We start from the raw sequence: 14,804 nt of genomic DNA on the forward strand, positions 1-14,804 counted from the left end.
CATCATTGTTTTATTTTTACATATTCACGCATCACTTAGTCTATGTATTGTAAATCACAGATTTTATAGCTAAACCGTTTCACTGAGGACGGCTCGTGAGGTAGGGGGCGTGTTGCTCCATTTGACATTTTGACGTAATCAAGGCACGTTGCTGTCGCCATTCCGCAACCCATACCCTTCCTCGCGAGCCGTCTTGACTCAATCAAGCGGTACACCTAGTCTCATAATTATTATTATTCTAACAGAAAGTTGTAACAAATCATTTATATATTAGTTATAACAAATAAAATAGGTTTAGGTCTTTGGTTTAACAATTACAAAATATATAGGTGGTTTATTAACTAGTAAGTATACAAATAGACAGATATTTCAATACTTTACTACAGAGCGGTCAGCTATTGAAATCACTACAAAACAATTATTTTAAGTCAGTGCTATAAAATGATAGTTTCGATAAATGTGCTAGGCACGCAATTCACACTGCACGATCATTAGATCACACTAAGGAGAAAGTTTGTATGTGTGTGTGTGTGTGTGTGTATGTTTGTTACTCCTTCACGCAAAAACTACTGGACGGATTGGGCTGAAATTTAGAATGGAGATAGATTATACCCTGGATTAGCACATAGGCTACTTTTTATCCCGTAAAATCAAAGAGTTCCCACGGGAATTTTAAAAATCCTACATCCACGCGAACGAAGTCGCGGGCATCAGCTAGTATCTAATAGAGGTTGAATCCGGTAGGAGCTTTGACGCGGATATGTCTAGAATGAAGAGATTTCTTTGAATGTGACACGGTTCGTGTAGGTACTACCTTGAATCTACCCTTAGTATGTTAGTGCATTCTATAAGGTACCAATGTGCTATTTTTACTTATCTACGCGAATAACCCCTATAACCCGTAACTAAACTCGGGGTGATGCCACTGCTGTAGATATTTCCATAACCAGGCTTTTTGTTGTAGTAGCCGTATCCGAGATGTCCGGCGCCTTGATAGGATGGATTGTTATAACCATAGTAGGAAGTCAAACCACCGTTTCCACCATAACCACCATAGCCTCCATTGCCCCCACCGTATCCTGCGTTGTTGATATATCCACTGGCACCATCCAGTCCACTGGCTCCAAAACCACTCGCACTATAACCACTTGGGGAAAATCCGGCTGCTCCATAGCCACTTTGACCATATCCACCATATGACTCCCTCCCTCCTATGTATCCTTCAGATCCTTGGCCACCGTATCCAGTTAAGCCATAACCGCTGCTTCCATAACCAGTGTTTTTAATTGAACTATCATATCCACCTAATGTATTGTAACTCGGGTCATAATAATCGCTTCTGTCTATTGTGCCAATACCAGTTATGGAGAATCCATATCCGCCAGGAGAGTGTCCACCCCAGTTGGAGTATTGACTTGAATCTGTAATGATGAAAATAAGTTAAGATTTCGCAGGCAAAAAAGGCTTTATTGGGATTTGGACATCGAAAAGTTTAGGTACCTAGGTATCTATCAGTAAACTTCAAGTTTGAGATAAGATTTCAAATAATAATGGTGGTGCTCTTCTCACAGTATTAGTAATGTCTTCTCAGTTGGAACGCATAGCATTATATGAGCAAGCAACATGTAGTTTTCATAATGGTATAATTGACAGTTTTTAATAGTCCTAAAAATATTTTTTATTGTATACTTACAAGAACTGCTTGAGGTTTTGAGATCGTCAGTTGTTCCTTTTATTTGTCTTGAAACAAGAGCCGCTTTCTTTTGCTCTAATAAATTTTTAGGAGCTGCATGCGTCGACACCAAGACTAGCAGCGATATTAGGCATTTGTAATAATATGTCATCTGCAAAATTATAACGTGGTTTAGTAAACGTAATACTATATTATTAATAAGTAGATGTAAAATCCGTTTCTAGGACACGACAGTCCGTTTTCTTACCTATAGATACCAATAAGCCTACCAACAAAGTCACTTGGAAGCTAATTAAGACAAGTTATTGTTTAGAAGCTTTTTGTACAAATTAACCCTGGACTGCAATCTCACCTGGTTGTAAGTGATGATGCAGTCTATATATATATAGACGGTTTTTATTGAACTTTTATCGGTTTCTACACGGCATCGTAGGTACCGGAATACTAAATCACTTGGCGGCATGGCTTTGTCGGTAGGGTTCTGGTAGCCACGGCCGTCACCTTCCCACAAGAGGCAATTTAGAAATCAGGTATAAATTCCCAAGTTGTTCCTACCGGGAATCGTCCCTGCTCGTGCAAATGGTCCCTGGGACCTCCCGCTTATAAGACCCCTGCACCAGGAAGATCCTCAAAATTTCAGTTTTTAAAGGATGGCATGATACACATACCTACTAGTTACCTACCTAGTACATCTACCTTGTCTCCAAGTTGACTCATAGTAAAATAAATAGCTTTAGATTACGTAGCTAAATACAAAATCTAGAAATTAAGGTAGGTATATTTAGTGTATCTATAGCTATTTATAAATCTTTAAAAAATTGAATTGTACTTATTTTATACATGAGTTCGTTTTGGCACCTACTACTCTTACCTAGGGCCTACCTACACGATTCAGTAGGTAGGTACATGAATAATGATATGCTTGGGCCTTTTCATTGCAAATTAACATGAAGTAATTACTATGTGAAGGCAACATTAGCATGTAGGTAGGTAGGTATGTCTGCGTTTAATATTTTGACCCTCAACTTCAGTACAAGAATCAACTGTGTGTAAGATCATTCTCACGTTAAAGTGACCTAACATACTTACTATAATCACAGGAACAAAGTGTTTTACCTGAATGAAATCATTTTAATTTAAAACCATTTTTATAACATAAAACAACGATGATGCTCAACAATTTCAACTTTTAAAAAGCTTTAAGTACTTCCTATTAAGTAATGAAAATTAAACACATAATTAAATAAATAAATAAATAAATCTTTATTATCTTAACAAAACAGTTACACAGTAAACAAACTTTAGTGTGAGGGCCTGAGTAAGTTAATTAAACACCGCGCGATTTTATGATTTTTCCGCACAATTCTATCACATGGAAATTGAAATTTTGCGCATTTTTTCCGCGAGTAGGTACCTACTCCTACTAATAACTACTAACTAATAACAACTACAACTAATAACTAATACTACTAGGTAATAGGTACACGCGACTTCATACCATTTCTATGTCACATAATTTGGCAACAAAATCATAGAAGTGTATAGCCCTTACGTAGGCAAATCTATTATTTTGTATGGATCAAAGAGGGACGGACTTTCAATCAGTTTCATAGTATGGCCAGACCACGGACCTTTTCGTCCATATTATAACTAAGTATGTAGGTACCTACTAACTTTCGAAACTACAACTAGCGCTATTATTTCTGTGGCTAAAACGCTTGAATAGTAAGAAATCGCAAAAATAATAATAATAAAAAAAAACAAAAAATCAAATATTGTTAGTCGTATAAGTAAAAATAGTACCTAAGTTTGAATACTCGTGTACCTATTACCTACCTAAAACAACCTAACTACACTCAAAGAACCTCGTCAGTATGAGACTGTCCAGCAAAGCAATTTCCATTACAGTCCTCTTGGAACTTTCCAGAACTGGCGTGCGGACAGTAAAAGGCCCATTACAGTCCTTCCTTGTTGAAATCCTTTCTTCCGTAAAGGAGCAGTTTACGAGCAAGTGGAAGTAAAATAGGTATTTTCTATAAGAGTCTTCGACGATTAATGTAAAACAGTTTTTAAAAACCTGTCATATACCCTATTGTGACCTATCTACCCAGGCACCTATAAACACCTATAAATTGTGACCTACCTACTTAGGTACCTATCTATTGTGACCTAACTACCTACCTAGGTACCTACCTACCTAGGTACCTATTGTGACTTTATAAAATCTAACTATTTATTCAGAATGTTATCACTTCTGAATCGGACGTTTCGGTTCACTAGATCACTAGAATTGTAAAATCATACCTAATGTAATGTGTACAACATTGGAAAAATGGAAAAATTTGATGAGTGAGTAGATTAGGCCTTAACGCTGAAAGGACAACCGGGTCATCCATCCATATGCATACTGATACTATTCTACATCCCTTCAAAAACGCGCCTATTACGAACAAGCAACGGCAAGATCAAACTGAACCGTCGAGTTCGGTCGCGGTGGAAACCAATGTGTTTCCACATGTCCGTCTCGGTCCATAATAATCCCATTTTCGTTGACGTCCCATTGACGGGGGTGATGGACAAAAGTCCTAACTACCAAACCGGGACAACTAACTTACTGACCGGGACCCCGAGACACAAACATTCAGGACTTGTCCCGGTGTACCGGGACGTATGTCCTAGAGTTGCTAAGTTAAAGAAGAAACAAAACAATAAGCACAATATATGTACTTATATTATAAATGCACCAAAACTAAGAATTATTAGTTAAAGTTTACAGTTTGCAAGGAAAATACTTTGAAAAACGATTTTCTTCTACTTTGAAATCTCACTTAAGACTAAGTACAAAATCTATAAAGAAAATATGTAATATTATATTAATAAAAATAAATAAATAGAATCAAAAAATTATACTTAGGTACCTACGTTTTAGCTAGACGTCACAATACGGACGAAATTCAGTCCTAATCTTAGTTTGGATCCTGGAGAAGGTGGTACAATTTTTATGTTAAAAAAATTGACCTATTTTCTATTTTATAAATATGAACTAAAACACTTATATAATAAAAACTTACGTTGCAAAAGTTAATAAAATTGGCACTTCCTCTATTTTATTAGCGAAACACTCGGGCACTAACTGCGGATGAGCTTAGATGCGCTCTGCGTGCGTACGCATACGTTCAAACCTTTATAAACCGTGGGAGTTTTTGTCTTGTAATTGACAATGGTCACTGGGAAGTAATGAGTCCGTTTGTAGGCAACCTGTCCTTCTGCAAGGATGCCATGACGCGGACTAATTTTAGCATAACACAATGTGTCATACTAGAAGTCTCAGGGATATCTTCTGTAAGTATAGGTACTAGAACACGTACCTACCTACCTACTAGCACGTAGGTAATAAATTAACCGAGGTCGATTATCCATAACAGAAGACTCGTTTATTGACTGAGCTGATTTTGATTACGTCCGTACCTATTCTACTAGAGGGCGAAGGGCTAACATGTATCGTATGTATACTATTTGTAGTGAGTACCTTAAAAATAGTAGTTCTATCTCGTAAATAATAATAAGTAGGTAGGTATTTCTAACGGCTGGTCAACTAGTTGTTAATAAAACTTCGTCCTTGAACTTGGTTTTCAATATGTACTATTTACCAAAGTAATGTGTAACAAGTGTAAATTAAAAATTTATAACACCCCCGACAAGTGAAGGTTACAGTAATAACTAGAAAAGAGCTTGATAACTTTCAAACGGCTGAACCGATTTTCTTGAATTATAGCTAAGAACACTCTCGATCAAGCCACCTTTCAAACAAAAAAAAACAAAATTAAAATCGGTGCATTAGTTTAGGAGCTACGATGCCACAGACAGATACACACGTCAAACTTATAACACCCCTCTTTTTTGGTCGGGGGTTAAAAACATCATCGTCCAGTTATAGTTTTATTAAAAAAAATAGGTGACAGTATTTACTAGCGACCTTGTCGCGACATCCTCAAAGCAGCCGAGCGTAAGAGCAAGAACACGTCACTTCAATCATTACAGTGTTTAACCGATGAGAATTTGATAAATATTCAACTTCCGTAGTGCGCTTAGTTATACAAGTAATTAAAATAAAAAAACACGACTGCCTTGCCAAAAAACTGACTATATAAAACGAAACACATTTGAAAATGGCGCCATACAACCGCCATATTGATTTTTTTTTTTCAAAAAAATTATAATCAGTAACCAGCAGGAATCATTCGGAATGATGTTTAGATTCTAACGATACGGCCTATGCATCTAAATCTGTTCAGGCATTTAAGAGTTATGGTGGTATAAAGACACATAGGTCTAACTTACGTAGGTACGTACCTACCTACATGAACCTTGAAAACAAACATCATACTCCTCCTTTTTTTTGGGCAGTCGTTTAAAAATCCTGGCCTATACCCTAACCTAACCTACTTGGCAATCATTTTTTAACCTTCAAACTACTAAGTACACCACAATCATAACCGTTATATTCATTGTTTAAAACCATAACTTCTAACTTCTAGGTAAACGCGTCCCATCTTAGACCACATCATCACTTTCCATCAGGTGTGATTGTGGTCAAGCGCTTACCTATAGTGAATTAAAAAAAAAAACTTAAAACTGCTTAAAATGACCTGGTCTGCCCGCGAAATTCAAATTTGATTTGGTTTTTCGCAATTTGTAAATTAATACGACAAAGTAGGCTTATGGCACTTTAATTGCGCCAATGGCAGTATCATCCTCACAGGTAATATGTATATAAAAAACTTTTATATACTTATAAATAAATAAATAAAAGTTTATTCAGCTCAACATAATCACAAAAAAAAAGAATAAAAATACAATTCATACAAATTATCAACTAAACAATCAAAGGCAAGGTGGGTGTCTAATATATACCTGTTAATAATTTATTAGTAGATATATCAATCAATCAGTTGTAAAAATAAAACACATCGTAAAGAGCATTTCTGTTTGGGATTTGCTATTACGTTGGGCTTTGTGTGTCTTATGTGGAAAACAATGGACTCGCAGTGACCCGTAACGACGTATTTGAGTCACGGTCGTCCGTAGTAATCTTTAAAAATGCAACACATAGTGGAATGGTAGATTTTATATACGTACCTATAGTGCGTTTCAACGAATAGTACCTATGGGCCCTATGGCGTTATGTTGGCTCCCCTGTCTGTTGGGTGGTCATTGGCACCCAACAGACAGGGGAGCATTGGCATGAGAAGACGCAGATTTTCTTTATTTTCATTTGATTTTCCTGAATGAATGAAATGAAAATAAACAAAATCTGCGTCTTCTCATGCCAATATGGTGCCAATGACCACCCAACAGACAGGGGAGCCAAGTGCCAACATAACGCCATAGGTACTATTCGTTGAAACGCACTACATACAGTATTTGCCAGATGTTGTCGTCGTTGACAGCGTACTCTACCGGCAAAGCCGTGCCATCAAAGTGATTTAGCGTTCCGGTACGATGCCGTGTGGAAGCCAAAAGGACGTATGAGTTTAAATAAATAAATGAGATAGGTATTAAGATATTCAGACCATCTTAAAGGTATATAAACAAAATAGTCCATATAAAACTTTCAATTTTTAATAAAACTAACCCCTACCAACCTTCTTCCAACAGCTTAGACTGCATCAACACTTACCTACTCTAGTTACTAATTACAGTCAAGGGCTCACTAATTGTATCTGAAAACAGCCGGTAGGTATTTATAAAGAGATGATTGAAAGAGATGAGAAAATTATTTAGGTATTTAATGACTCTTAAAACTATTTATTACAAAATATTTTTTTCACATCATAGGCAAACAAAAAAATCAAATTACAAAAATATCTTAAAATATATAAGTATAATTTAGAGTTGAGAAGGTACAAAATAATACATATAATAAATACTACAAAGAAGGTATATTACATACTGGGTCATATTAACAAATAATTCGAAATATTATATTATAGCTATCTAGTACCTATGTATACTGATAGTTTTTATTTTGTTAAATATAAATATGAATTAGTATCACTTAAGGCTGATTTCACCAACATGGAATAAATTTTATAACCAGGATAAAGCGTTAGTTACTCTCAGATAACCAAATTTTTATTTCGCCAAATACTTAACCTAAGAGTAAAAAAGTTATACGAGAGTAGTCCTATTCCGCCGATTGTGAAAAGAAAATGGCCTTATTCTTTGGATAAAATCAATATGACGTGATGGTAACGCTAGAGACAATAACAGTCAAAATGAAACAACATGACAGTGAAATTTGACATTTACAGACACCCACTCAAACTACAAACTGACGTATAATCTCAGTTTTTTTTGCCTCCTTCCTCCTCCTTCCTGATGCCTGTGATGAATGTGCCTCCTTCAAGCTACTTGACACTGGCAAAATGCATTGTGCTGGTTTGGCACTACAAAAAGCCACCAAATAAGAAAAGAAGAAGAAGAAGACATTTTTTCATTCTTTTGACTCATTCAAAGCTGCCATAGATAACTAACTATTTCTAGAAGAATAGCTAATCTAACAATTTTTGTCTGAATACAACAGTGAAACGTATTATAAAAAATTTACCCAAGAGTAAATGTAGCAATTAATTTTTTCTTGGCATAGTTTAGCGGATAACGCCGCCGTTGGCGTTGGTGAAATTGGACCTTAAGGGACCTCAACTACGTGTACCTTTTGAAATCGTCCAAGATTCTGTCGGACGGTCTCAAAACTACAAAATAAATTTCACTATTCATCACAATGGGTACCTACGTAAACACTATTCGTAACTCAAATTTTAACCGGATTTCTTTACATTCTTTTCGTTAGTTACGTCCTTTACGTTATTTTTGTTATTTACGTTCTGGGCATTCTTTTCTTCAGTCACATTCTTTACATTCTTCTCGTTAGTTACGTTCTTTACATTCTTTTCGACAGTTACGTCCTTTACCTTCTTTTCGTCAGTTACGTGGTCAAGGACTCTGGCATGAACCGCGATCCTTTTCAAGCTTCTTCTTGGAGCTTTAATTTCATTTTTCAGGAGATTTTCGAGTTCTGGCAATGATTTGATTTCCTTCAAATCATCCAGATTCACACTACGTGCACCATTGAGTCTTCCGAAAAATCGGAATGCATTTTGGTTAGCCTGGCATTGAGCGCAGTTGTATGGCACTGGTACAGCGTTAGGGAAGTTTTGTTGAGCTGTCTGCATATCGGTGCTCTTCCCTGGGCAATAGGGTACAAACACAACCGGAAGGAATCCAAGTATGCCATAAGGCGCGTAGCCTGGGTTGTAAACATTTTGGTTCATTGGTGGTTGCGACACAGCGGTACCATTACTGCCTGGGTTTAGCAGGTAGCACGGACATGACCCGGGGCTTGGTACGATTGGCAGCGGGTATGGTATGACATAAATCGGGAATGGTGGCATTTGGCCTGCTGGAGGATAAACGGGCGGTTGCACTCCAGTGCCAGCAGGTTGACCTGTAACAAGAAAAGTTCCCAGTTATACATTGTTTACGAGGGTCGGAATAGTATATGTATTCAAATAACATAATTCAAATATTGAGACACACACAACACACTAAGAAACCTGGGCCAATATCGAGTTAATGATTTATGACAAGTGTAAATTAAAAATTTATAACACCCCCGACGATCGAAAGTATCTGAGATTTCCAAAACATCATTTTCAAATAAATAATTATGTATTTAGGCAACGTCCATCTTGACAGCTTGACATTTGTCTATCGACATAATATTATGAACCTAACGGTTATCTAACCTTCTTTTCTACAACAAAACTAGAAAAGAGCTGATAACTCTTAAACGGCTGAACCAATTTTTTTAGATTATAGCTAAGAACACTCTCGATCAAGCCACCTTTCAAACAAAAAAAACTAAATTAAAATCGGTTCATTCGTTTAGGCGCTACGATGCCACAGACAGATACACAGATACACAGATACACAGACACACAGATACACAGATACACACGTCAAACTTATAACACCCCTCGTTTTGGGTCGGGGGTTAAAAATACTAAATGATGCCACGCCTTCGTCCGCGTGGATAAAGGTGTTTTAAAAGTCCTAAGAAAATTATTTGATTTTCCGGACAAAAGATAACCTATGCCCATCCCTGGGATGCAATGCAAGCTATCCCTGTACCAAACATCAAAATCAGTAAAACGCTAGAAGACAAACAAACACTTTCGTATTTTATAATATTAGTATAGACTATGGATTGTAATATTAGTAAGAATTTTAGTTCAGTAAAACGTAAAAAATAAATAAAATGTGATTTTTAAGTAAAAAGTGAAACTTAAAATACAGGTATTTCGATTTTTTATGATTAAGCATGTAAAATAATACGTACTATCAGGTCCTGGATATCCTGGTTGGCCTGGCTGCCCTGACGTTCCCGATTGTCCTGGCTGTCCAGGTTGCCCTTGTCCACCTGGGTAACCAGTTTGTCCAGGCTGTCCGGGTTGTCCTGGCTGTCCTGGATAGCCAGGTTGTCCTGGCTGTCCAGGATAGCCAGGTTGTCCAGGCTGTCCTGGGTAGCCAGGTTGTCCTGGCTGTTCTGGTCTACCTGGTTGTCCAGGTTGTCCAGGCCCTCCAGGTTGTCCTTGTCCACCTGGGTAACCAGTTTGTCCTGGGTAGCCAGGTTGTCCTGGTCCACCTGGTTGTCCTGGCTGTCCAGGTTGTCCTTGTCCACCTGGGTAACCAGTTTGTCCTGGGTAGCCGGGTTGTGTTGGCTGTCCTGGCTGAGTTGGCACTCCTGGCTGTCCAGGTTGTCCTGTCTGTTCTGGGTAGCCAGGTTGTCCTGGCTGTCCTGGTCTACCTGGTTGTCCAGGTTGCCCTTGTCCACCTGGGTAACCAGTTTGTCCTGGGTAGCCGGGTTGTCCTGGCTGTCCTGTTCCACCAGGTTTTCCTGGTTGTCCAGGCTGTCCTGGTCCACCTGGTTGTCCTGGCTGTCCTGGTTGCCCTTGTCCACCTGGGTAACCAGTTTGTCCTGGGTAGCCGGGTTGTCCTGGCTGTCCTGGTCCACCAGGTTTTCCTGGTTGTCCAGGCTGTCCTGGTCCACCTGGTTGTCCTGGCTGTCCTGGTCCACCTGTTTGTTCAGGTTGTCCTTGCCCACCTGGGTAACCAGTTTGTCCTGGGTAGCCAGGTTGTCCTGGTCCACCTGGTTGTCCAGGCTGACCTGGTCCACCTGGTTGTCCTGGTCCACCTGGTTGTCCTGGTCCACCTGGTTGTCCTGGTCCATCTGTTTGTCCAGGTTGTCCTTGCCCACCTGGGTAACCAGTTTGTCCTGGGTAGCCAGGTTGTCCTGGCTGTCCTGGTCCACCAGGTTTCCCTGGTTGTCCAGGCTGTCCTGGTCCACCTGGTTGTCCTGGCTGTCCTGGTCCACCTGGTTGTCCTGGCTGTCCTGGTCCACCTGTTTGTCCAGGTTGTCCTGGTCCACCTGGGTAACCGGTTTGTCCTGGGTAGCCGGGCTGTCCTGGTTGTCCAGGCTGTCCTGGTCCACCAGGTTTTCCTGGTTGTCCAGGCTGTCCTGGTCCACCTGGTTGTCCTGGCTGTCCTGGTCCACCTGGGTAACCGGTTTGTCCTGGGTAGCCGGGTTGTCCTGGCTGTCCTGGTCCACCAGGTTTTCCTGGTTGTCCAGGCTGTCCTGCTCCACCTGGTTGTCCAGGCTGTCCTGGTCCACCTGGTTGTCCTGGCTGTCCTGGTCCACCTGTTTGTCCAGGTTGTCCTGGTCCACCTGGGTAACCGGTTTGTCCTGGGTAGCCAGGCTGTCCTGGTTGTCCAGGCACACCTGGTCCACCTGGTTGTCCTGGGCCACCTGTTTGTCCAGGTTGTCCTTGCCCGCCTGGGTAACCAGTTTGTCCTGGGTAGCCGGGTTGTCCTGGCTGTCCTGGTCCACCAGGTTTCCCTGGTTGTCCAGGCTGTCCTGGTCCACCTGGTTGTCCTGGCTGTCCTGGTCCACCTGGTTGTCCTGTCTGTCCTGGTCCACCTGTTTGTCCAGGTTGTCCTGGTCCACCTGGGTAACCGGTTTGTCCTGGGTAGCCGGGCTGTCCTGGTTGTCCAGGCTGTCCTGGTCCACCAGGTTTTCCTGGTTGTCCAGGCTGTCCTGGTCCACCTGGTTGTCCTGGCTGTCCTGGTCCACCTGGGTAACCGGTTTGTCCTGGGTAGCCGGGTTGTCCTGGCTGTCCTGGTCCACCAGGTTTTCCTGTTTGTCCAGGCTGTCCTGGTCCACCTGGTTGTCCAGGCTGTCCTGGTCCACCTGGTTGTCCTGGCTGTCCTGGTCCACCTGTTTGTCCAGGTTGTCCTGGTCCACCTGGGTAACCGGTTTGTCCTGGGTAGCCAGGCTGTCCTGGTTGTCCAGGCTGTCCTGGTCCACCAGGTTTTCCTGGTTGTCCAGGCTGTCCTGGTCCACCTGGTTGTCCAGGCTGTCCTGGTCCACCTGGTTGTTCTGGCTGTCCTGGTCCACCTGTTTGTCCAGGTTGTCCTGGTCCACCTGGGTAACCGGTTTGTCCTGGGTAGCCGGGCTGTCCTGGTTCTCCAGGCTGTCCTGGTCCACCAGGTTTTCCTGGTTGTCCAGGCTGTCCTGGTCCACCTGGTTGTCCTGGCTGTCCTGGTCCACCAGGTTTTCCTGGTTGTCCAGGCTGTCCTGGTCCACCTGGTTGTCCTGGCTGTCCTGGTCCACCTGGGTAACCAGTTTGTCCTGGGTAGCCAGGCTGTCCTGGTCCACCTGGTTGTCCTGAACCACCTGGGTAACCAGTTTGTCCTGGCTGTCCTGGTCCGCTCGGTTTTCCTGGTCCACCTGGGTAGCCAGTTTGTCCTGGGTAGCCGGGTTGTCCTGGCTGTCCTGGTCCCCCTGGTTGTCCTGGCTGTCCTGGTCCACCTGTTTGTCCAGGTTGTCCTGGTCCACTTGGGTAACCTGTTTGCCCTGGGTAGCCGGGCTGTCCTGGTCCACCTGGTTGTCCTGGCTGTCCTGGTACACCAGGTTTCCCTGGTTGTCCAGTCTGTCCTGGGTAGCCAGGTTGTCCTGGCTGTCCTGGTCCACCTGTTTGTCCAGGTAGTCCTTGCCCACCTGGGTAACCAGTTTGTCCTGGGTAGCCGGGTTGTCCTGGCTGTCCTGGTTCACCAGGTTTTCCTGGTTGTCCAGGCTGTCCTGGTCCACCTGGTTGTCCCGGTCCACCTGTTTGTCCATATTGTCCTTGTCCACCTGGGTAACCAGTTTGTCCTGGGTAGCCGGGTTGTCCTGGTTGTCCTGGTCCACCTGGTTGTCCTGGCTGACCTGGTCCACCTGGGTAACCAGTTTGTCCTGGGTAGCCGGGCTGTCCTGGTTGTCCAGGTTGTACTGGTCCACCAGGTTTTCCTGGTTGTCCAGGCTGTGCTGGTCCACCTGGTTGTCCAGGCAGTCCTGGTCCACCTGTTTGTCCAGGTTGTCCTGGTCCACTTGGGTAACCTGTTTGTCCTGGGTAGCCGGGCTGTCCTGGTCCACCTGGTTGTCCTGGCTGTCCTGGTCCACCTGGTTGTCCTGAACCACCTGGGTAACCAGTTTGTCCTGGGTAGCCGGGTTGTACCGGCTGTGCTGGTCCACTAGGTTTTCCTGGCTGTCCAGGCTGGCCAGGTTGCCCTTGTCCACCTGGGTAACCAGTTTGCCCTGGGTAGCCGGGTTGTCCTGGCTGTCCTGGTCCACCAGGTTTCCCTGGTTGTCCAGGCTGTCCTGGTCCACCTGGTTTTCCTGGCTGTCCTGGTCCACCTGTTTGTCCAGGTTGTCCTGGTCCACCTGGGTAACCAGTTTGTCCTGGGTAGCCGGGCTGTCCTGGTCCACCTGGTTGTCCTGGCTGTCCTGGTCCACCTGGTTGTCCTGGCTGTCCTGGTCCACCTGGGTAACCGGTTTGTCCTGGGTAGCCGGGTTGTCCTGGCTGTCCTGGTCCACCAGGTTTTCCTGGTTGTCCAGGCTGTCCTGGTCCACCAGGTTTTCCTGGTTGTCCAGGCTGTCCTGGTCCACCTGGTTGTCCTGGTCCACCTGTTTGTCCAGGTTGTCCTTGTCCACCTGGGTAACCAGTTTGTCCTGGGTAGCCGGGTTGTCCTGGTTGTCCTGGTCCACCTGGTTGTCCTGGCTGTCCTGGTCCACCTGGTTGTCCTGAACCACCTGGGTAACCAGTTTGTCCTGGGTAGCCGGGTTGTACCGGCTGTGCTGGTCCACTAGGTTTTCCTGGCTGTCCAGGCTGGCCAGGTTGCCCTTGTCCACCTGGGTAACCAGTTTGCCCTGGGTAGCCGGGTTGTCCTGGCTGTCCTGGTCCACCAGGTTTCCCTGGTTGTCCAGGCTGTCCTGGTCCACCTGGTTGTCCTGGCTGTCCTGGTCCACCGGTTTGTCCAGGTTGTCCTGGTCCACCTGGGTAACCAGTTTGTCCTGGGTAGCCGGGCTGTCCTGGTCCACCTGGTTGTCCTGGCTGTCCTGGTCCACCTGGTTGTCCTGGCTGTCCTGGTCCACCTGGGTAACCGGTTTGTCCTGGGTAGCCGGGTTGTCCTGGCTGTCCTGGTCCACCAGGTTTTCCTGGTTGTCCAGGCTGTCCTGGTCCACCAGGTTTTCCTGGTTGTCCAGGCTGTCCTGGTCCACCTGGTTGTCCTGGTCCACCTGTTTGTCCAGGTTGTCCTTGTCCACCTGGGTAACCAGTTTGTCCTGGGTAGCCGGGTTGTCCTGGTTGTCCTGGTCCACCTGGTTGTCCTGGCTGACCTGGTCCACCTGGGTAACCAGTTTGTCCTGGGTAGCCGGGCTGTCCTGGTTGTCCAGGTTGTACTGGTCCACCAGGTTTTCCTGGTTGTCCAGGCTGTCCTTGTCCACTTGGTTGTCCTGACTGTCCTGGTCCACCTGTTTGTCCAGGTTGTCCTGGTCCACTTGGGTAACCTGTTTGTCCTGGGTAGCCGGGCTGTCCTGGTCCACCTGGTTGTCCTGGCTGTCCTGGTCCACCTGGTTGTCCTGAACCACCTGGGTAACCAGTTTGTCCTGGGTAGCCAGGTTGTACTGGCTGTGCTGGTCCACTAGGTTTTACTGGCTGGCCAGGTTGCCCTT

The 14,804-nt window shown here is 43.9% G+C and overlaps 2 protein-coding genes across 7 annotated transcripts in view; both read right to left on the minus strand.

The window, feature by feature from the left end:
* Window positions 1–660: 660 nt before the first annotated feature.
* LOC123867246 (glycine-rich RNA-binding protein 3, mitochondrial-like) lies at window positions 661–4,962 on the minus strand. Its single transcript, XM_045909224.1, has 3 exons — window positions 4,765–4,962; window positions 1,694–1,844; window positions 661–1,421 (listed from the first exon to the last, which is right to left on the minus strand). Exons 2-3 carry the CDS (start codon window positions 1,842–1,844, stop codon window positions 874–876), a joined length of 699 nt encoding a protein of 232 aa, XP_045765180.1. The 5' UTR covers window positions 4,765–4,962; the 3' UTR covers window positions 661–873.
* A 2,639-nt stretch (window positions 4,963–7,601) lies between these two features.
* LOC123867222 (collagen alpha-2(IV) chain-like) overlaps window positions 7,602–14,804 on the minus strand; it is a 45,479-nt gene continuing 38,276 nt past the window's right edge. For 2 of the 6 annotated variants that reach the window (XM_045909162.1, XM_045909161.1), the window contains exons 18-20: window positions 12,336–13,865; window positions 10,095–12,182; window positions 7,602–9,200 (exon numbers count right to left, since the gene is read on the minus strand). In XM_045909162.1, coding sequence (XP_045765118.1) covers window positions 8,515–9,200; window positions 10,095–12,182; window positions 12,336–13,865 — 4,304 coding nt within the window. In that variant the 3' untranslated portion in view covers window positions 7,602–8,514. Of the gene's footprint in view, window positions 9,201–10,094; window positions 12,183–12,335; window positions 14,774–14,804 lie in introns of all 6 variants that reach the window. The other 4 variants (XM_045909160.1, XM_045909159.1, XM_045909158.1 and 1 more) reach the window with 3 other exon arrangements.

The sequence above is a fragment of the Maniola jurtina genome, chromosome 7 (genome assembly GCF_905333055.1).
Source record: "Maniola jurtina chromosome 7, ilManJurt1.1, whole genome shotgun sequence".
Classification (NCBI taxonomy): Eukaryota; Metazoa; Arthropoda; class Insecta; order Lepidoptera; family Nymphalidae; genus Maniola; species Maniola jurtina.

What these genes read in the sequence shown, in the direction of transcription:
- LOC123867246 (XM_045909224.1), bottom strand. Translation starts at nt 1,844, where the DNA reads ATGACATATTATTACAAATGCCTAATATCGCTGCTAGTCTTGGTGTCG. An exon ending in CAAAACCTCAAGCAGTTCTT is followed by an intron (nt 1,422 to 1,693) that starts GTAAGTATACAA and finishes TCATCATTACAG; the next exon opens with ATTCAAGTCAATACTCCAAC.